This window comes from Polypterus senegalus, chromosome 3 (assembly GCF_016835505.1).
Source record: "Polypterus senegalus isolate Bchr_013 chromosome 3, ASM1683550v1, whole genome shotgun sequence".
Lineage (NCBI taxonomy): Eukaryota > Metazoa > Chordata > Cladistia > Polypteriformes > Polypteridae > Polypterus > Polypterus senegalus.
Genome location: NC_053156.1, coordinates 109,941,098 through 109,963,611, shown reverse-complemented (window position 1 = coordinate 109,963,611; position 22,514 = coordinate 109,941,098). Strand labels below are relative to the sequence as shown.

The window sequence follows — 22,514 nt, the reverse complement described above, 5'->3', positions numbered from 1 at the left end:
GATGGAAAGGAGTGACTGTTTCCCTTTATTGAAGAAACTAGACATTAAGCCCGTTACAATAACGGGCGCTAGAACAGTAGTGCATAAACATTAGTAGGAACAGTCCATATTAAATGGCAAGGGACCTTGTATGTGGCTGTAATATGCGTCACTGTATTGTGTGCCTTTAATTTTCTCTCTCAGTAATACTGGTTTGTATTTCCGTAAAAAAATGCCTGTAATTTTGTCGGACAGTAATACAGTGGAACCTCGGTGGAACCAAAGTCATTTCCCCCATAGGATTGTATGTAAATACAATTAATCCATTCCAGACCATATGAACTGTATGTAAATATATATTTTTTAAGATTTTAAGCACAAATATAGTTAATAATACCATTGAATGCAGAGCGTAATAGTAAACTAAATGTAAAAACATTGAATAACACTAAGAAAACCTTGAACAACAGAGAAAACTAACACTGCAAGAGTTTGCGCTATAGCCTTACGACCGGCTCGCTAAAAACAACTTTTTTAATGAGTTTTAAGCACAGGGAAAAAAAATTAACATTTGAAAAATCCGTAATCTAATAAACAACCAAGAAAAGTAACATTGCAACAATGCATGTGTGCGCCTATGTGTGTGTGTGTGTCTGTCTGTCTATCTCTGTGGCGGGCCTGCGTGCATGCGTGCTTGCGAGTCTGTCTCTGTCGCGGGCCTGCGTGCGTGTGTGTGCGTGCGTGTCTGTTCCCTGTGTGGGCCTGCCTGTGTGTGTGTGTGTGTGTGTGTGTGAGTGTGTCGTGCATGTGCGTGTCTGTCTCGTGCGTGCGTGTCTGTCTCTCACGCGGGCCTGCGTGTCTGTCTGTCTGTCTCTCGTGCACGTGCACGTACCTGTGTGTGTCTCCCTCTCTCTCTCTCTGCACACACAGGGAATGCACAGGAAGAGACTGAACACGTGCCATGTGGCCCCACGCATGCGCACTTCACCAGAAGACACACACACACAGACACCTGGACACACACAGGGATTTTATTAAAGAGGATATGTATGTCCATTTTTAAAACGTATTAATAAATAAACATTAAAAATGCTTGCATTATATGCTAATGCAGGACATCGATGTGCCCAAAGTTAGCTCTTATCTTGTGCTCACAGCTCTGAAATGTATAGGTAAGTTTGAAAATGGATAAACAGAATTTGCATGTCACCTGTTTGGCAGTTCTTTGCTGTGCTGCCTGACAAATTCAACGTTTTGGGTTTGAATCCCAAAAAAGTCAAATATTAACCAGTCTGTTACATAACAACTATCTAGGGTGCTTTAAAAAATGACAGCAAACTTAGAGAAGACCTCCCAGGCAAACTACTTTGAAGGTAAATGGGATGGTATACTTAAAACAAAAAAACTGTTATTGCTTTGTCCCTGTTACTGTTTTTTCAATTTATCCCATGTACTCCAAATTTCAGGCGTTCAACTACATGACTTAGACATTTTAATAAGTTGTCTTTACCTTATATTTAGCTAGCTGAGCCTTCTTTTCATAAAGTTCAGCCTTGGGCTCCATAGGGGGGTTAAGCATTGTCCGAGTTTCCAGTAGCCACTGAGCCTGTATCTTGTACCTGTCCAAAAATTCTTTGGAAACGTGCATGCACTTCTCCAACATGCTAGACTCAGTCCGAATACCTCCCATTAACTCATCTAGCTGGCCAAGATGAGCATCCACTTCTTGACGCAGTTCATCAGCTTCTGCTTGCTCTAAGTATGTCATGGCATTTTCTGCCTTCTCTCGTGTAGCTTTCAAGAATCCATGCCCCACTTCCATATCACTCTGTAAAGACTACATAACAAAACATACACTATTTACAAATACCCATCAATTCATCAGATATTTTTTAACTTAGCTTTATCTTGTTGAAGAATGACAGGAGGCTGGTATCAATCCTGACAACTTTGGGCAAAAGCCAGAAATCACATCTGGACAGAGCATCAGTAACACTTACTTATAATGCTTACGTACATACAAATTATGACAAAACTTTCTCAAACAAAGCAGCATTTAAGTCATATTTCTAATTCTATTTGAATGTTTAAACAAAACAAAATTCAAAAAAAGAAATCAAGAAATTTTACTATATTTGAACTATAAAGTAAAAAATAAATGCTTGAATACTGATGGATGAATAAATGGATACTTTAACAAACCTCATGTTCCTGAACAGATGTAGACAAAAAGTGGCATTTTATGCAGGTGGCTTTTAATGTTACAGCTACAGTACTGGTAACATAAATGTTCAGTGTTTTTATATGGTAATCATTTCCTGACCGTCCTGTACATTTTTTAAAACATTCAGAGTACTCGCAATATTAGATGTGCCTCTTATATAAAGCAGTAATTAAACTAGGCTCATCATGCAGACAATACACCAATTATGACACATGGACTTCCTTATTAGTTTGCCCACTGTAGCAGATGACCAGGGATCCTGCCCCAATGGCACGCCTTGAAGAAGGGCAGACCGGGAGTGGGGCACTATCTTTCCCTGGACGCAAGAGGGCAGCCCCCCTTGTATTCCATCAGGGCCACCACCAGGGGGTACCTGGATAGTCCTAGAGCCCTGGAGGACAGCACTTTCACCACAGCAGGAAGTGCTGCCGAACTAGGAACTGTGTATGACCGGATTGCTTCCAGGTGCAAGGGCAGCACTTCTGCCACACTTGGTAAGGTCATCACCAAGCACCTGGAGCACATCCGGGGCAGGATAACAGGGGCTGCCTCACTCCATTCGAGGAGCCGGAGTCGGGAGGAAGACGGAGCTTGCGAGAGGGGAGTGGAGGTGGCTGAAGAGAGAAAAGTCCTGAGTTTAGTGTGGGGTTTTGTGCACTGTCATTGTGTTGTGTGTTGTGTTGTAAAATAAACCATGTGTGGTGGACATCTGGTGTCGTGTCTGTCTGTGGCTGGGCTATCTTTTACACCACCAAAAACTCAACAGAAACAATGACAAAAAGCAAGCATTAAATATTTTACCTCCAATTTTTTCATTTTGTTTTCCATTGCAATAAGATTAACAACATCAATACTGACAGCCACATTCTTAAAATTTTTCTGTGCCTCCCCAAGCCAGTCTGTATAGGAACTGAAGGCTATTTGAGCTTCTTCAATACTTCTAATTTCTTCCTCAAGCTGCTTTATTGTTTCCTTTGTAAAAAAAAAGTATCTTGACATAAAAAAACAAGCTCACGTGTCATACATACAACAGATAAACAATAATCTATGATACGAAAACTATTATAACATGCTCATCTTGCTTTCTAATTTTAATTTCAATATAAACTAGAATTATTTAAATACCATGTCATGCTAACAGTCATAATTACATTGTTGTAGCTCCCAAATAATGTATCCAAACCAGGGTGTATGAAAAATATACTGCATAGCCCATTAAATTAATTTTTATAGCTATGATCAATATGGATTTTACCTGAAGCACAACTTGGAGCTAAACATTACTATACTGAAGCTACTGTTGAGTGATCAACAATGAACGCTTAGTCCTTACAGAACTTAAGACACATTAGCTGAAGACTGACTGATATATAGGACTGACAGATATACACAAAAGCTAAAAAACACACTAGTTAGCTAGTTTTCTCATCCCAATTCTCTACCTTCAGCTATACCGTTGACAGTATAGTGTTTTTGCCACTGTAGAAACTGATTTGTTACAGTTCTAACAAAACCAAAAAAATGCTTGACTCAAATAATAAATGCAGTAAAATTAAATCACAATTAATTGAGACAATGTGTCAGAGTATACATCAATGAAAGGGTTCTACACAAACTCGACTAGTGTGCTACTCTTCTACAGTGCACTTTGTATAAAAATGAATTGACTAGAATAGCTGCAATCAAAGCTGACTTTATTCTAATCAATAACTGAAATACTGTACCTTAATCATGTACTGCACTGATTGATACACTACAGTATGTAGCATATCCTTCTTTTAGATAAAAACTGAGTGAATATTTACCATCAAATGGAGCAACACAGCCTGATATCTGGAAGTGAGTTGTGTTGCTCGATTGCTGATTCTGCTGTTAATGTGGGTCTCTTCTAGAACTTGTTGTGCCAAGGCACTTGCACCTTCCACCTCCTCTTTGTACATGAGTGTTTCTTCATGCCAGCCCTGTAGATAACAAAAGGTTTGGGAGCAGATAATTAAACATACTATTAAACATCAAAGAAAAACCCACAGAGAAACTGTGAAAATGTTCCAGCTTCACATAGACAAGTCTAACCACACTTTCAGTATGATAACAAGTGGTCACAGCACAATCCATGCCATCACATTTATTTTATAACGTCATATTAGCTAACCTTTAGCATTTGCAGTTGAGCCTCCTTTGTGGCCCTATCAGAACGTCGTCCAGTCCGAATAGTAGCTTTAGTCTCAATGTTTCTAAGCCACTCATCAAGATGTTGAAACTTCTGTTCCATTTGTCGGAGTCTCGTAAGAGTTGTGTTAAGATGTGCTCTACTCTCTGCGAGTCTTGCCTGGTACATATCCCATTCTTGCTCTACAGTCTCCAGTGCTCGATCTTCTATCTGTGGAATGCCCCGTGGAATAACCTTTTCTCGATTAGCAAGAGCTATGTTTAAAAGGGCCTGTCCCTCTGTGCATTGTATCTGGAGGTCCTATGAGAGGCAGATGAGCACAAACATTGACAATTTAAGTTGTTGTTCTTTAATTATTAGTTTCCTTTGAGATGGATTCAGATGCATAGCTCTTAAGAGAGCTGAATAAATGGACTTGCCTTATATGGTTACCTAAACAGACTCATACTAAGTGATAAGGTAAGGTAAGTAAATTATAGCATTTTACAGTGTTTTTATATACAATATAAACAAAATCAACTACAAAATGAAAAAACAAATGTGTGAAAATCTGTCCCAAATTCAGTTGTGGAGGACATGTTATTTCATTGGAATAATTCAAGTTATTTTTGAATGAAAGAATAATATAGTTCAGCTGCAACTCTAAGGAAAACATGAGTTAAGCATGAGAGAAGCAGAAGTTGTATTATTGTGCTATACATACGGACAGCCATGTTTATAAGTAGAATCAAACTCAAAATTAAGGTAAAATTTTTTACACACTATGACAATGTCCTAGTTTGTTGTGTCATCAAGTACTTGGAAACTTCATGTTTTGAATTTAATGCTTTAATCACTGTGGCGTGAATGTAAAAATGAAGAGAAATGTTCAACCTAAATATGGGCAAACAATTTGATATCCTAACCTCTGCAGCTGAGATCTGATATCTTTGCGACTTGATAGGTTTGCAATTTGGTATGTCTTTTAACATGAAAGAAATGCATTTTGTTAAGCAAGTAACAATTAAAAGCATGGATTCTACATTCTTACAGATAACATTAACACCATGGTACAGATTTCAATATATCTATATAAAGTAAGCAAAAATAAATCTGTTATATTTCCTCTGTGTTTCAAAGATGCATTAAAATAAAATATTATTATTATTATTATAAATATTACAATGCTCTACTATATTTTTCCCTGTCTATCTGTCCATCTGTATGACCGATCTGTTTTTGAACAAAATGCAGAACAACACACAAGTGTTTTGAGTCTATAAATGAGAATTGCATTTTGACAGGAAATTATATATATATATATATATATATATATATATATATATATATATATATAAAATTTTGTATTCATTCTAGTCAAGCATCTGGATTACCAGAGGTGGATAAGTTAGTCAATGTTAAATAATTACCATAGACAGACAGACAGACAGAGAGACAGACAGATAGATGAAGACAAAGATGCAAATGATATTAAGAAGTGAAAAAGTAGCTTGTGATTTAGTAGCTAAACATTTGACTATATTAAGAAGCAGATAAATACAGTATTTCATTCTAAACTTTCAGCATATGGTAGCTGTTTAAGAACGATTTTACCTGCAGCTCTCTCAGTGTATTTTCTAAAGTCTCCACATCCCCTTCAGTATGTGAAAAGCAGCTTAGTTTCTCTTGTTCTTGTTCTAGCCAGTCCTCAAACATGCGAAGACCTCTTTGGTATTCCTGGTGAGCCAAGACTAGCTCTTCAGCTTTTGTTACTGATGCCTAAAAATGCAATTCAGTAATGGTGAAAATGTAAATTCTTAACATGACCTGAAATTTCACAATGTTATTTAAAAATTAGCAAATTACATGAAATATGGTTGAAAAAAACTATACATCTTAATATAACATTTCATAAAAACAGATGCAGCCAGTTTGACTATGTGGCACCATACTGCAGTGTGTATAGATAATCATAATGAATTAATTTAATACATTAAGCTGGACAAACATTTCGTCACAGTATTATTAAAAAATAAAAAACTTCTAACAATGTCTATTGCCAATTAGCTGGAATGCAATTTAAGTATAAAACACCTTTGTGGTAGGTAATTTCATGTCACAAACATTTGTCATTTTGCTTTTATAACACAACACCTTAATATGATGTGAACACTAATTATCCATTCAATTTCAGGAATAAGGGGATTTTAGTATTCACATTCATAACATTAAACCATGGGTTCTGTTTTAAGCAAAAATAAGACAACAGGAATTTTTATAACAAATAATTTTAAGCTTTTCATTTCTTTTCAGAAGACTTCACAGCACATCTGCAAGAGTCAACTTGATTATCCAGATTAATTCCTTTGATTAAGACAATGAATACAATGAAAACCTGCCATAAATGAGATGACCAAGATTGCATTTGCAATCAAAATCAAATAAATATAAATATACAAAGTCAGATATTTCATTATGTAGTAATATAAATAAAAATTAGCAACTGCTTTAAGGTACCACTGATCTTCACATATGAGATCCAACTATATGAGTCGGTTAATAAATATCAGCCTCTATCAGTAAATTAAAAAAAAAAAAACCTAAAGAAATCATCATTATTCTTTGCACCTTCGCCTTTTCCTTGAGAGTGGAATAGCGTTCTTGAAGCTCTTGGATCTCTAGCTGAGTCACATAATGTTCTGCCATACCAGAGCCTTTCACAGTAATGGTCTCCAACAGACTTTTGTGGCTTAATACTTCCTCATGAAGCAACTATAAAAAAAATATATATTTGGTTATTAACTTAATACTTTCAGTTTTGACTGTTTTTGTTGCATAATTTATTTGAATCCATTCAAACGTTACCAAAAGACATCTCTATGCTTTCTATGAAGGCAGCTCAACGCTTTCTGAATTCAGAAGACACCATGATTCTTCCCTCATTTATGAACACTACAGTAATTTTCAAAGCATTGGAGAAAACACATTTTTTATTCTAATTTCTACTATAGCATCTCTCTTAAAATATAGGTGACCACTGATGTGTATCTGCATGTCCATCAAAGAGAAGAAAGTTCATTAGGATGTGAGGTTTAGAAACCTTACATCATTAATGAAGTACATACAGTACATGCAATACGAAATGTTTTAAGTTGAAAAGTGGGTATTTTGGTATGTATTAAAAGAACAGTGACAAACTGTATTAAATGTACAATATTGTAAAGTTAAATGGTTTCCTTTTATTGTCCAAAAAACAGAATAATAAAGAAAACTGGCAGAACAATATGAAAAGCAATAGACATATGACAATTCCCGCAAAATGTCAATGCTAATATATAGCTAATATATAAATAATATCATTCAGTTACTCTACATATGCACTCAATCCCTCAGCACAAAATTTAAATGATGATCACTCTATAACAAATATTGTATGTTAAAGGATAACTTTGGAATTTTTCAAGTCAATTTTTTTCTTCACAATCCTGGTATATGTTAACTTGTCACATGAAACTACATTCCAAGTGAAGCATTTTTAACAAATTTAAAAAAATACCTAGCCTGCTGTTGCATGTTATAATGGATGTGAATGAAGCCTGGGTCACAACGTGAAAACAAAAGCCTCAAAATTTACCAAAAAAGTAAATTTGTTTAAAAAAAAGGCAGTTCTCTTAATGATCCTGAGCAAATACTATGTAAATATGACTAGTGCTTGAGTTACATTTTGTGAATTTCAAGCTCAGATAATAACCTTTTTCATTCTTAGGTTAGAAGAGACTTGTTTCTAAATAAATACAAACAGCATGACTCTCTTGTTATTTCTATTACCCCTGTGGTGTTCTGCCTTTTGTAAAACAAATGCACTTGACTGTGTAAGTTAATAGAAAATAGGTAAACTAAATTCTTCAGGCTATGCATAATACATAACTAAAGCAGTTTATTTTTTAAATAATCTACTTTTAAACTTTTTTTAAAAGTACAAAGAAATAAATCTCAATTTAATATCTCTCTATTATAAAAAAAAATATCTTGGGACAAGACAATGAGACGTGAAGAGAGATCATTTGAAGAGAGACACTTTCACGTCCTGTGGGACGGTCAAGTCACATCATACTTACTACCTTTGGAAGCAAGTCCCGTGAGACAGTGACTTTTGTAAGTCATGCCCTACTTACAACCATTTTCAAACAAGACCACGGTCATCTAACCTCTCAGTTGTTGGAATGCTTTTGGAAGACACACTTCCTGTGATCTCAGCTCTTAAAAATTTGATACGTTCTAGATGACACGTCAACGATTAGGCTAAGAACAAAGAGCAACGTGTTGAAAAGAGACCCAAAAGCGTTGGAGAGAAAAGAATGCAAAAATGAAAGCAAAAAAGAGCAAAAATCATCTACTGTATGTGCAAATTCTGAAAATAAGGAAAGTAATAATCAGACCGTCCCACGAAGACTGTGCCAAGAGATTTAACCACGCTTGGGGCCGGAAAAAGACAAAGTGGAACGTCATAAAGAATTCAAAAATGTTGGCATGATACACATGCAGAGCAGGTTAGACATAATGGAAGTAGGAACATTCGAAAGTATCAAAAAAATGATAGTAAAGATCACATTAGCACAATCAAACTTAAAATATTACTAGGTGAAATAATGGAACAGAGAAAAAAGATTGAGTAGTGTTTGAGGATGTCTGGAGGAGAAGAGTGGCAAGGCAGTAAGACAAAAGGACAGCTTCTGTACAGGCTTTTAAACGTGCAAAGTGCCTCACAAGGTGCAGATCAAAGAGCAAAGAGGAGGTTAAAAAAAACTGGATTTGTTTCCCATTGAATCACCATTTAAGAGGGGTTTTGGAGGAGTGACTTGTCAGCTGCATTCAGCCCCCCTCTTCACAACAGTGCACAGCGCAGATGAGGTGGGGGATGTTGGCGAGCGAAGCGAGCAGGGGGCGTAGTATATTTAAAAATACTCGTTTTTACTCATGCTAACATGCCATTTTTTACAATGAAAAGTCTGACAGGAGTTTCCATTGATTCACTAGGTGAGAAATGCTTACTGTTTCAAGGTGAACTTCAAAACTTCACACTTTCAGTTTTCTTAAGCAAACCTGACAAAGCTTACCGGGTTGTAAGAGGTTCTGAGCATGACACAATCATAGGAGGAATAAGGAGGAGGCATAAGACTATACTCCATTTTTAATTGCCTCTAAAGACTTACAAGCAATACACATGCAAAGAAAAATTTGTCATGGGTGTTTGCCGAGCAAAAAAACAATAAATGAAAAAAATTAAAATATTGGGATCATCATATGAATTTTAATTTTCCAAGCTTATAGCATTGTATTTGCAATTTTATATTTGAAGATTGCACATAATTTATGTACCAAGGTGGACCCAAAGCATCCACTGAATTTGTGAATGAAAATAACCAGACCTTACTATAGTGATTCCACTTTCTATTTGGAAATTTACATTAACGATAAGTACATTTTGTATTTGTACATGTGACAAAGTACAAACCAACCTTGGCTTTCCCTAGATTTGTCGTTTTATCTCTCATTTCTGGATACTGCTTTTCTGAGCTGTTCAGATTCTCTTCCACTTTGTCCATCCAGCTGACGAACTGGCGAACATCATCTTGATAACTTGTCCATTGGGAGAGGGAAGCTTCCAGCTGACTATAAAAAATAAACTCAATCTTAGTAACAAATTGAGGATGATCGGTTTACACTTTGGGAATAATGCTTTTCACATAAAAGTGTAACAACCAAGTGATATTCACTAAAGAAATAGGCTCACAAAAGATTAAGTACAGACTCAGAACTCATGGGTGCCAAAAGCTGAACAGTCAGTTTAACAAAATCAAATGAAGTTAGTCAACTAGGCAATGTGAATATTTACTAACTGATAGAAAGCATACTACATGCTTTATAAGTATGAGTTATAGTTCTCAAATTAATTGTAAAAGAACCTAGCAGTATTGGAAAAGTAGTACTGTGATGAATACAGAATACAGTGAAATTCTTACTTGCATGTCCAACCAAATATGCAACATGTCACCATTTACAGGCAAATATACTTATGCCATACACTTCCTTTAGAAAATCCTATCTTCTGGTCCCTTAGCACTGTCACTTTTACTATTTAAAAAGAAATGCTCCAAGTCGGATATTATGGAGGCTGCATTTATTCCTCTCTACTTTGGGGTAAGCAAAAATAATAAAACAATATGTACTACATTTGCATACCCTTTCTGTCTTTCACTCTATATATTACCCTCCTACAGTGAAACACAATGCAATAGCACTTTATAACTGGAGAGCTATAGGAGAATTGTTTACCTGACTTTTCTGCAAAAGTGGGACACAAGAACGGCTAACAAGTCACAAACTGAGTCCTAAAGAAGGATTAAACTAGCAATTTTAGCCTAAAGGCACAGTGCTTTAGACCCACCTACTGTTCCAACTATAATTTTCAGTTAACTTATTTGAATGTTACCTTTTGCACTGTATACAAGCTGAAAGAAGGGAGTCCCAAGAATCTTTAAGATCTTGAATTTGTTTTCGAACAACAGGAACTCCTTCAGCGGATGTGTTTCGTTGTACTGACTCTCCCCGCGTTAATAACATCTTTAACTGAATCTCTTTCTCTTGTCTAGCTGCAAGAAGTGCCTGAAAACAATGGAAAAACATACAGCAGAAATTTTTAATTAATCAGCTTTTATTCTGAAATAAAATACAGAGTAACAAATGTAAACAGCCTGCATCAACATTTTTATTTCTATAACAAAACATTATTAAACCCACTGAGACAAGGTAATGACCAGTCCTGTACAGGATGCAAGTCTACTTAAGGCCAATTTAGAATCACCATTTACCTACCAAACACATCTTTGGTGTTGTAAGAGGAAACCCTCCCAGAAGGATAACTTATAAACCTCACACAGACAACAACCAGAAATGGTATTTGAACTAAGGAACCTGGATTCATAAGGCAGCAGTGCTAATCATTGTGCCGTCCAATGATGGAGTTACTTTACTTAATTACATCCATTCATTCATCTATTCACTCATGTTTTAAATCCTTTTTAATCATGAGGATTAGAGTCTATTTAAGTAGCAACAAGAATAAACCAGAAATAATCTTGCATGAGGATCTGCTCCAAACAAATTCAAACTGACACTTACACTTAACCATATTCAGCCAATTTAGAATTGCCAATTAATGGAACACAAACATCATTGGAATGTGAGAGGCTAGCTACAGAATCATGTTAGGAACCCAGGCAGACATGGGGAGAGACTGGGCTAGAGTTCCAACTATGGCTGCTGAGGTTATAAGGCAACAGAAGTAATCACTGAGCCGCTCTGCTAATATTAATTACTAGTACAAATATCCATAATTTGGTTACATTCAATTATGGTCTCGGGGCAGGGTTTTTAATAAAATACATTATTATGTCATTCTTTGTTGGACAAAAACACCTAATGTGCCACAGCAACAATATCCTATAAATACTTCATTAACACTTGAGATAATTTCATGTCTCTCACAGGTCACCTTATTTGCAGATCAAATGTTTCTTTTAGTTTTAACAACCTGAGGAAACAAAATGTGATGCAATACCTCAAGTTTCAACATTCTGCTGTCAAGAACGTTTTTGTCAGCTGTAGGGCTACAGTACGATTGCAGCATTTGATTGGCATCAGCAACCCAGTCCTGAAGTTCCTTGAGACCCTGAGAGAAAAGCTGGTGCTCCATAACTATTCTGTCAATCCGGGAAGCCTTTTCCTAAACATTTAAAACATCATAAATATATTATATAACAAGGGAAATAACTCTATGAAGCTGGTGGAAAAATAAAATTAAAAAGACAAAGTGTAACTACTAAAATTGATTCTTTTTCTAACAGTATATAAAGACTGGGGATATAATGGGCTTTACTTTTTTGAAAGGGATTCTTTTAGCAATGGCATGCAATATTATCTATTATAAGCAATTTATTCTGAATAATATATCTAATAGCTAGAGCAAACGTAGAAACAAAACTTCCAGTGCATTCACGTTGACCAAGTGAGATGGAACTGCTGGTGAATTAAGCCATTAAGTGGTAAAATTTAAGAGTTTCAATGCCAGGAGATGGTCATAAGCAATGACAATGATATGACTATCTGATTACCTTAGTCAGGTTGCTTAAAGCTAGATACTGTGCAGACAACTGAGAAACCCGATGCACAAAGCCTTTGCCGGCAGCTTGTCCTTCCCACAGTTGTTGAGCTTTTTCCTTGAGCCTGTTGAGCTGAAACTCCTGACAGGCTATTTCCTCAAGGACTGACTGTAAAGCACAAGCAGGTTATAACAAAAGCAAGCAAGACAAAAGCATGCCAGCTAGCATAAATAAAAATAATCTAACAAAGCTTTCTCTCTTCATACTTACTGTAAAAGATATTTACAGTAACAAACACACTCATAAAAATTCCCAAAGATGCACATGGGGATTGTTAGAAGGAAAACAAACAAACAATTACTCAAAAACACAAAATCATACACACTTGTACTTGCACCAACTGAAGCATTATTAGTAAGAAAACACTATAAAGCAAGTTAGATGGTGGGATTATTGTGGACTAAATACAGAAGCAATATTTAATAAAATGTTGACAAATGCAGGCAGCACAGAGAGTTAAAAGAGTTACAGAACAAACGTGATGTTCAAAGCAATCTGTTGTTATAATGCAATACATTGAAGGACAGGAATAAAAACGGTGAATGTGTTGATGATGAATAACCAGAACAAATTTTCACTGTTTCTTTAATTTTTTTTTATGATAGTATCTATCTTCTAACCCTAACGATAGGAAGTATTAACTAAACTTTCAATCAGAACAGTGGTATCAACTCTGCAAATACTGGGGTCTGCTGCTAAACCAAAATAGAAAGTCCTGTTAGAAGCGATCTTTATTTACATCTGAACATTTAACAAAAACTAAATTTCTCACTTTAACTTAAGATATAGTTTTACCCTTATGATACCAGCAGATACATTCATTTCATGGCCATTGCAGATCTAGAGGCAATACAGAGAATCTAATCTCTAATCTAAGGGATTTCAGTTATCGGTTTTGTGCAGAACTATTAACTTAGAAACCAAATTGAGGTCTTCTGAGTTCTTAAGGCCAGTAATGCAGCTAGTTGAGCAGGACTCCTCCAATAACCTCCGTAAAAAAACTGAATTGATTTAATTCTTGAACAGAGTAGTTTAAACACATCTGTTTTTAAATAAATCAAAATTGCAATGACTTTCTTACTTCTTCTCTCTGTTTATCTCTTCTGGCCAGTTTCTTTCAACAGTACTCTTAATAGCAAACTACAGTATGTTAATGGTCTAGTGTCTTTGCATTTTAATATCCCTGTTTATTGTTTTCTAGTGGTAATCCATAATTTTTGTTTATTTGGTGCATGGTTTATTTATTTATTTATTTATTTTGGTTTATTTGGTGTGTAATAGTTTGAAATTAGTTTATACCCTGTATTATTTATTGAGATTTTTCTGAGCTTCAATTACTGTTTTTGCCATTTTCAATATTTGTGAGTTGTTTTAAACATGGGAATGGTACTACATAAATAAAATGTATTATCATTGATCATTAAAAAATAATAAAAAATAGGCCTATTCATCACTGGTTTATGGACGTTTGCTTTGAGAATTTTGAAATTAATGCCTTCATTTCACGGTATTTTTACTGTATGCATATTTACATGGCAGATTTCAGAATAGAGAGCATATCTTTTAATTCTTTCATCTATTAATTATTTTTATATGTAAATAAATAATCAATATTAATGATGGGGAGTACTTAAGAGAAACAATATTGATCTTACAATATATAGTTTTACATTTCTTCTTAAAAAATAGTGATTGTATAGTATAAGAGTGATTGTATAGTATAAGACAATATTATATGAAAGCAAATCTAAACAAGATGAAAAGTTGCTAACTACCAGTGAAAATGACAATAATATGTAAGAAAATCTAAATAATGAACAACATTTACAGCTATGAATTTGGCTCATATGATCAATGTGGTTTTAACATTGCACAATGGTACAGCACACCTTATTATTATTAATAGAACTGATTTTGTTACTAAAGTTCAGTTTCTGGAAGATGTTAGATCATATGTAGACCATGGAAAGCTATGCCCTTTAGAATGCAAACAGATTTAGTTATATTATCCGGGAACATTATGAGAAAGAACAGGAGAATAACAAAATGACTGGAAGAAGATCCACCCCCATAACAAAAAAAAATGATGCATTCAGTAAAAACAAAGGATAATCACTTTTCTATTATTTGTAAGATGTAAGCAGCATTGAGTTAAATCTAGACCTTATACTGTATTAAGTCCAGTGTGTAAATAGCACAATACTTTTCTTTAATGTCCAAGAGTTAAAGTGATGGCCATTAACCCAGAGAATGTTCTATCTTTAGCTTTTCTGAATTTAGTACTGGCACACCACAATATGGAACTTTTTGTGACTGGTACTTTGTCAAGGATGCATGAGACAAAACTTGTATTTTCTAATATTCTATTTTATAAGTCAACCTTTAGACCCAAATCAGGTCTTAACATACCTGTAGTTTGCCTTGTTCCTGCCTCTTAGCAGAGAGGCTGTGAAGACGAGCACTGCTCTCCTGTATGGCTGTCTCAGTGTTGTTAAGCCACAACTGAAATGGTTCTGCACTTGCTTCAAAATCCTTCATTTGGGACTGTAAATTCTTTGCAGAAAAATTAAGAAATAATGCATTTGGGTATGGCTGGTATATAGGGTACTAAAAGCTTAAGCCTTACCAAATCATTAAATATCAATTCAGAGGATTAAATTTCTTAAACTTACATTTTAACTGGGATTTTAAAAGTGTTAATCGTAAGAAGAAATCTTTAAGTGCTAATGATAAATAACAAGCTAAGAGTTCACTTATAATAAACATTATTACAAGGCCCAAAATACTTTCATAAATTAATGCTTGCACTATTTATGCAGGTCCTTAATAGTTACATTGACCATATATTTTCCCTGAATCCAGAATAATATCAAAATCGGAAGAATGAGTCTTGATTGTTTTTAATTTCTTACTTACTGTGGTATCTTGTTTTCAGGTTACTGCACTTGATATGAATTTCAAATTTACTTTCTCTGTGCTATTAAATTTGGACCACAAGTATATTCTCATTTTAACTGTAATACTTAACTATTGTGCTTTTCAAATGATTTTTCTGAAAGCTCCCCATGAGAAAGTTTAGATATAATAACAATGAACAAGTGGCTCCAACAAAGAAGTTATTCATAACTATTGTAGGACACCGGATTAATAAAGGTCTTAAAAAACTAGATTACATAATGCAAGAGCACATTCTCAAAGAATGTATAAGGCAAAAAGAGTAATTTTAATTAAATGAAGGGTCACAAATCAACTAATGATTAAAAGACAAGTCCTCTTCCTAAAATATGATAATAACCCATACCATAGTCCAGAGAACATATTTCATACTCCTGTCCTAGGACATCTAGAACTGCCAGATTTAGATATCTTTTCAAAAATGCCTTAAGGTGACTCTCAAGTGAATGTGTGGTGGTATCTATGATAATTATGGCTTACTCTTTGCAAGAGTTGGAAGGATTCATACATGGGTACAGACTCTTAAGCTAAGAAATTAAAAAGCTGTGAAGTGGAAATGTATTTTTGTATGAATCATGTGAAAATGAAACTAACAAACATTTGAATCGTCTAATAACAAAGTGATAATAGTAAAGAAATGTAAAGTCATGAAGACTTAGTGACTGTAGGGCATTTGTCTATACCATACCTGTAAAGCAGCCTCCCTCTGATGCAGATTTGATAACAGATTTTTCCAGTCCTCACGGGCACTGGTCACTTTAACCTGAATGGTTTCCACTTTTTCCGTGGGTAAAATGCTACAGATCATCTCCCCATTAAAAACAACAGCATTCATCTTACATTGACCAAGCTCTCTTTCAGCTAAGAACTCCTGCAGGTAACAAATTGAAAGCAGCATTAGGTGAATTAGAGTATAGCATTTGGCACAGTATTCAGAAATTGCTTCCAAAATTTTTTTGCAACTGAATAAAAGAACATTTAAGTTTAAAACTGAGGATTATTAACCACATAAAAAATATTTACAAATTTAATTTATTCACAGTTTAAGGAATGATTAAGCTAGGCTATGACTTTTTGACCACAGAAAATTGTGTTGATTGTTTTTTTTTTCATTTTTGTTTACTGAATAATTATCTAACATCTAACATACGAAAATCTATAATCACGCACTGCTAAATTCAGGAGGTATTTAATGTGGATACTACTGTACCACTAAGACACCTTCCTAAAATTCATTAAATTGTGTGGCATTGCTAAGCAATTTGAAGATTTAACCTTGGTCATAAAATAACTTTAATTTCTTTAGTCTTAATCAAAAATGTCACTTCTTATGGCTGTAGTAACACCTTTCTGTCAACTCTACCATCACATTAAGACTTTAATCACCAAAGATGAGCCCTCATTCTCACTATACACCTTTGTGTCAACTGGGTGTAAAAATGGCATAATGCAAGAGACAGGATATGAATCACTTTTATTGTATATAAAATGCGTATTTATCACCTGACCACCATGTAGCATCAGTCTAAATATATTCTACAGCACAATTTAAAATGTCTTTGAAATACTAAGGGTCGGTTTATATTTCATGCTCAGAACACACATGCATCATGACTACCACACGTTCCCAGCATTAATTTGACGCATCCTCTGAGCATGTCCTCAGAAATTAACGTGATACATGCGCGAGTTGTAGTACCAGCAAAAAGTTGAAGGGTGCAGTATGATTAATTTCGGAACATGAATTCAGAGTCTCTGTTTACTATTCACATGTGACAGCACAAGCTGCTTTGAGGATTGTACAGGATTCGATGTTTGATGAATGGTTCAATGTGGTGAAGCAAAATGCCGACATACAAATGCATTTGTGGAGCTTTTATATTCAAGTGTCGCATAGTCCCCAGCTTAATGACACAATACATGTTAAAGGTCAAAAATGCGATCTTCTGTGCTCTTTTTTTTGCAACTTTACAACAGTATCAGAATGTATGGCGGCATATTTGAGCCACTGAGAAAAAAAAGTTGGGGGCACAGTGAAAAGGTGTATTTTGTGATTAAAGTGGAAATTACGTCTTAAATCTCGAAATGTCCACTTTAATCTCGTAGTTTATTTTATTATTTAAGTAGACCGTCAAAAACATCATCTTAAAACTGACTCAGTTGTTAATTGTTATGTGATTCTGGGGCTTCCTCCTGCATTGACAGCAGCGGCAAGCAGCAATCACCACACTGAACACATTAAATATATGATATTCCAGCTCTCTGACCATTTAGAATCCTTAGATTTATACTTGATATCATTAAACTATGTATATTACATTTTATAGATTAATCGTTAACTTAATTTAAACAATGAATACTGTTAATAATTACATATGTGGGGGAGACATGTTGGTGGAGCAGTAACACCGCTGTCTCGCATGAGTCATGTCCCTGGTATCCCGATTGTAGTTTGCATGTTTTCCTGGTGGGTTTCCACAGTGTGCTGCCGTTTCCTTCCAAAGATATGCAGGTTTGGGGATTTGGTGATGCTAAAATGATGGTAGTGTATATGAGTGCTTGTATTCACCTTGTGATGAGCTGATGGGATTGTTTCTGGCTCATGCCCAATGCTAGCTGGATTTAATCATTAAACATCCATCATTTTCAGAGATATTGCAGCAAGGTGTCTCAGAATTTAATGGGTGTTTTAGGCAATTCACAACACAGCAAAGCTGAACCTGCTCTCACCGTGATGATATTTCGCACTGCCACCTGGTGGAATCTTCCAGATTTACGTAAAGTATGTGCGCAAGTATAAACAGTACAAGGCTTCTGTAGCATCCACAGGAGCATGTATTGCATCATGCCGCGTGAAGTATAACCCCAGCCTAAGAAATACAGATATGAGTGCCATGCCAGTTTTCAAGGAAAGTGCAGATATAATGGTTTTTTGAATCTTGTATTACACTACTGTGGTTAGATCCATACGCTATAAAGTACAGAAGCAAAGCCACTGGGAAAAAAACAAGAAGAAAGAGAGAGCTTAAAACCACAGAAATGAATTGCTCAGAAAAAGTGTTGCTGAAGATCAGAAGAGTAATGTGGAGATACAACAATGTATTATAAATGAGTGGCAAGAACTATTGATCAGAAGGTTTGACCATACATTGAGAATGGATGACAATGCTGGAGTAAAAAAGTGTTTAATTTAAAAGAATAAGGCAAGAGAATGCGAGTTAGACCAAAACTAAGATGGTGGGCACTGATCAGAATGGACCTCCCAGAAAAAACCTGAGGAGGATATGGAAGATGACTTCCTGGAAAGCTAGGGCAAAGGCTTTGAACTTTGCTATTTGTGTGATGTTGATGATGATGTGTTTGAGGCTTTTTTTAATTTTGTTGTTAAAAATCCATAAAAAAAACCAATGCACCCCTGTCAATATGTGTGATAAAAAGTTTCAATGAGGCAGTTCCAGAGTTATGAAGTTTTAGCAGAATACTCCTTATTTTTTCTTATACAAACTGAACTTATCAAACCCAGGACACTGAGCCTTAAGGCAGTAGCACAAACAACAGTGCTGCCAAACCACCCACACATAATAGTCTAAAAGTTACTAAACTAGAGCCAATAAAGCAATTTGTAATTTAATAACTGAAGTGCCCCAATATTTCTGCTAATGGCTCCAGGAAACAGTGGATGGTAAGGAAAGTATGCAGGAATGTCTGCTCATTTTCATGTACATTCAACAACATTTTCGATTTACCTGAATTTTTAGTAGGCTGGAGGTGACCTCACCGATGTTCTGAGGAACGTCAAAACACTTGGCAGTAGCTATCTTGGCACTGACAAGCCACTGTTGGAACTCTCTGAAGGAGAGACGAAATCTCTGTTCCAGAAATTTCTCTTTATTCTGACACTCCTTGGATGCCCGCAGACAAAGGCTGCAAGATAGAACGGTGACACAAGATGTAACCCTTACGGCTTTTGGATAGTGGCAAGTATTGAAAAATTCTGATTTGGTAATCATGATGAAGGAAATAATTCCATCCTCACGTTTTGCAGTTTCAAAGAATGTTTCACTCTTCCATTTCATGATCAACACAAGAGGTAATAAAACAAACAAACACAGTTTATTTCATATTGTGCCTTTAAATGGTGTCTGTTTACAACAGGATAATAAGAATGATAAGCAAATTTCTACATGGCATACAGTGAGTACAAGTTACAAAAAAGCCCATAATAAAGGCATTTAATCAATTAAAGATTTGAAAATAAAAAAGTACATAAAGCAACTGATTACTAACCAAAACTGTATTACTCAAAACTGTTTTAATAAGCAGTGAGTGTAAGCGAAGGTCTGTGATACAGTTTGCATATTTATAGCTAGTAATCCACGAAGGGAGAAAATGAATCATGTATATTAAAAAAGTTTTTAATTCCTAAACTTTTGACAACTTACCAGATGTCATCATTCAAGGAAAATATCAAATGCAATAGTTTTACATGGACATCGTGCAAGTAAAAATCAAGGCTAATACGAAAAGTGCCAGAGAGCTAGCTGATTCATGGCTTTCAAATGATAATAACATTAACAGACATTTGAACCAAACATATGCAGGCTTATAAAGAAGGACACCTAAATAACAAAAGAGACTTTATGACCAACACCTTCCATACCCCACGTCACTGATCCACCCCCGCTTTGCATCACGTCCCATCCCCTTATTTGCTATATATTGCCTTCGATTCCTGTATGAATAATCATTTTCCTCTGTTGATGTCACCTGGGAATTATCAAAAGCTTAGGAATAAAAAATTATTTTAAGATTTACGTGCATCATTGTGGATTACTTCAACAAATAAAGGGTCAGTGTACACACTTCTGCAGCTATATCTGAAAGTCCTAAATAAATAGTTAAGTCCAATACCTAAAAGGTAATACAAAAACAATGATATACTGTAATAATTTAATATTGTAAAAAAGTTCATCAAAACAGAAGGCTTCTGGATACATACTGTTTGAATTTTTATAGAATTCTTAAATATGGGTATGGGGTCATGACATCCTGGCAGAGCAGGACCCTTTCTTTAGTCAAAGTTTTTTTACTTTGCGCCTAAAACAAGTACTGTAGTTTGTGAGTATTTGGATAAAACTGTATCAACCACCAATTTGTAAAAAAGTAAATGTTGATGGCAACAGATGGTGTGCAATGCAACAATACAAATTATTTCAAAGAGCATTTTAGGGGTTCATATGCACTGAAATTTCAAACTTACCCACTGCATGAAACAAAAGACATGAAATGTAAAGCAAATTGTGCTAAAATAACAGAAGATGTTACATTAACTAGATGGTGGACTTTGATAGCTTTATAAGGATACCAAATTACCTAACATTTGTGTCATTTTTAATGAGCTGAAGTGCCTGACAGCTTGAAGGATGAATTAAAAATGAAAAGGATCTACAGAATCTTTGTTTTCACAATGAAATGCATTGGTGTATTCTTGCTGTTAAATATCTAGGTTAAAATACTAATATATATTGCAATAAATAACTTTCTGAAAAAATGTACTGTGTAAAATAGCATCAGTTAAACACATTTAGAATACCACTTGTGTTATTAAATTCAAAAAGATACACATTATTATGTGCTTTTGATTGAGTTCTGTCTTATTTACACTTCTTATATTCCATAAAAAGCATTTTACCTGTTGTACTCCTTGATTAATGAAGACACTCTCTCTGAATGTGAGCTGAGGTCTCTGGAGAAACGGCAAAGGTCATTCAACTGAGTCTTCAAGCTATCTGATGTGGTTTCAGCCTTTACTAGACTTTCAAATGTGTCCTAGTAAAACACAAAGCCACACAGCAGAAGATTAGTTAAAAAGATACAAACAGCAATAGATCAAATTTCATTATAATATAGATCCAACCACCATGTATTTCTACATAGGGATTTGTTGAGTCTGTGCCTATCTTGGTAGCATCAAGTTGAAAGCGGGAACCACCCATAAATCATAACAGGTGGCATCACTTAAGAATGCCTCTCTTTGTGGGAAAGGGCTCTGCCCTTTTTTGTGTAGATTCTCTGTATTACTAGACCACTTCAGCTTGTCATTGATTTGGACCCCAAGTACTTATAGTAGTGAACCACTTCTATATCACTACCTAAATACTGACCAGTTTATTATATTATATTATATTATATTATATTATATTATATTATATTATATTATATTATATTATATTATATTATATTATACACTGCACAGCAAATTGCTTTGTCTCTCCATTCACCATGTTTGTGCACCAGTTGATGCTCCCAGGCAAGGAGCTTCCTTTTTGAAGGTTGCCAAGTTCTCTCCAAGTTCACTGCTCTCATCCCTAGGTATTCATCCTTCTACCCATTTTATTTGACAGACTGACATTTAAACCAACTAGGTATGAGAGTAAGGGTGAGACCAGTGATTTCTCAAGTCTCAGATAGGGAATGACATAGCAACAATGAGATAATAATTTTGTGAGATAAACTTCATTAGGCCACACTATTAGTATGCTATAACCAAAAGTACTAACACACTTGTCATACTAAAAAGTAGTGTCGATCCACGAAATTTGCCAAAGTGTTTTCACAGGGAATATGCTGTATTCACCACTGAATTGATTCCTAAATATTTTCCTGGAAATTCGCTCCGCGTCTGACTTAGGCAAACATTATTTTCCTAGCACCCCACAATGCTGTGTGAAGCCAATTTGACATCACGGAGCTGTAATAGAACATTCATGCATGCCTACTATAGGATCGTTGCTGACTTGGCCATCACTGTTTTCCAAGCACACAAGGAAAATAAATGCTGTTTCAGCTACTGAGATGCGCTGAAACCACCCCATCCCAATCTGTTCACTTAACAGTGCTGTATAATTTTTTTTCCTGTTTCTTACAAAGTGCTTCTTTATTTTTGATGGAAGAAGAAACTGTGAAACATCTACACAGATATACT

General features: G+C 35.2%; 1 protein-coding gene across 7 annotated transcripts in view; it reads right to left on the bottom strand.

Annotated features, from left to right (window-relative positions):
- Positions 1-22,514, bottom strand: part of LOC120525468 (nesprin-1-like) — a 305,232-nt gene that overhangs the window by 166,199 nt on the left and 116,519 nt on the right. For 6 of the 7 annotated variants that reach the window (XM_039747791.1, XM_039747789.1, XM_039747790.1 and 3 more), the window contains exons 52-65: positions 21,222-21,358; positions 19,276-19,453; positions 16,218-16,400; positions 14,984-15,127; positions 12,527-12,682; positions 11,974-12,138; positions 10,846-11,018; positions 9,872-10,025; positions 6,981-7,124; positions 5,967-6,131; positions 4,356-4,673; positions 4,009-4,164; positions 3,005-3,175; positions 1,490-1,816 (exon numbers count right to left, since the gene is read on the bottom strand). In XM_039747791.1, the coding sequence (XP_039603725.1) occupies positions 1,490-1,816; positions 3,005-3,175; positions 4,009-4,164; positions 4,356-4,673; positions 5,967-6,131; positions 6,981-7,124; positions 9,872-10,025; positions 10,846-11,018; positions 11,974-12,138; positions 12,527-12,682; positions 14,984-15,127; positions 16,218-16,400; positions 19,276-19,453; positions 21,222-21,358 (2,571 nt within the window). The remainder of the gene's footprint in view (positions 1-1,489; positions 1,817-3,004; positions 3,176-4,008; positions 4,165-4,355; positions 4,674-5,966; positions 6,132-6,980; positions 7,125-9,871; positions 10,026-10,845; positions 11,019-11,973; positions 12,139-12,526; positions 12,683-14,983; positions 15,128-16,217; positions 16,401-19,275; positions 19,454-21,221; positions 21,359-22,514) is intronic. The other variant, XM_039747794.1, reaches the window with a different exon arrangement.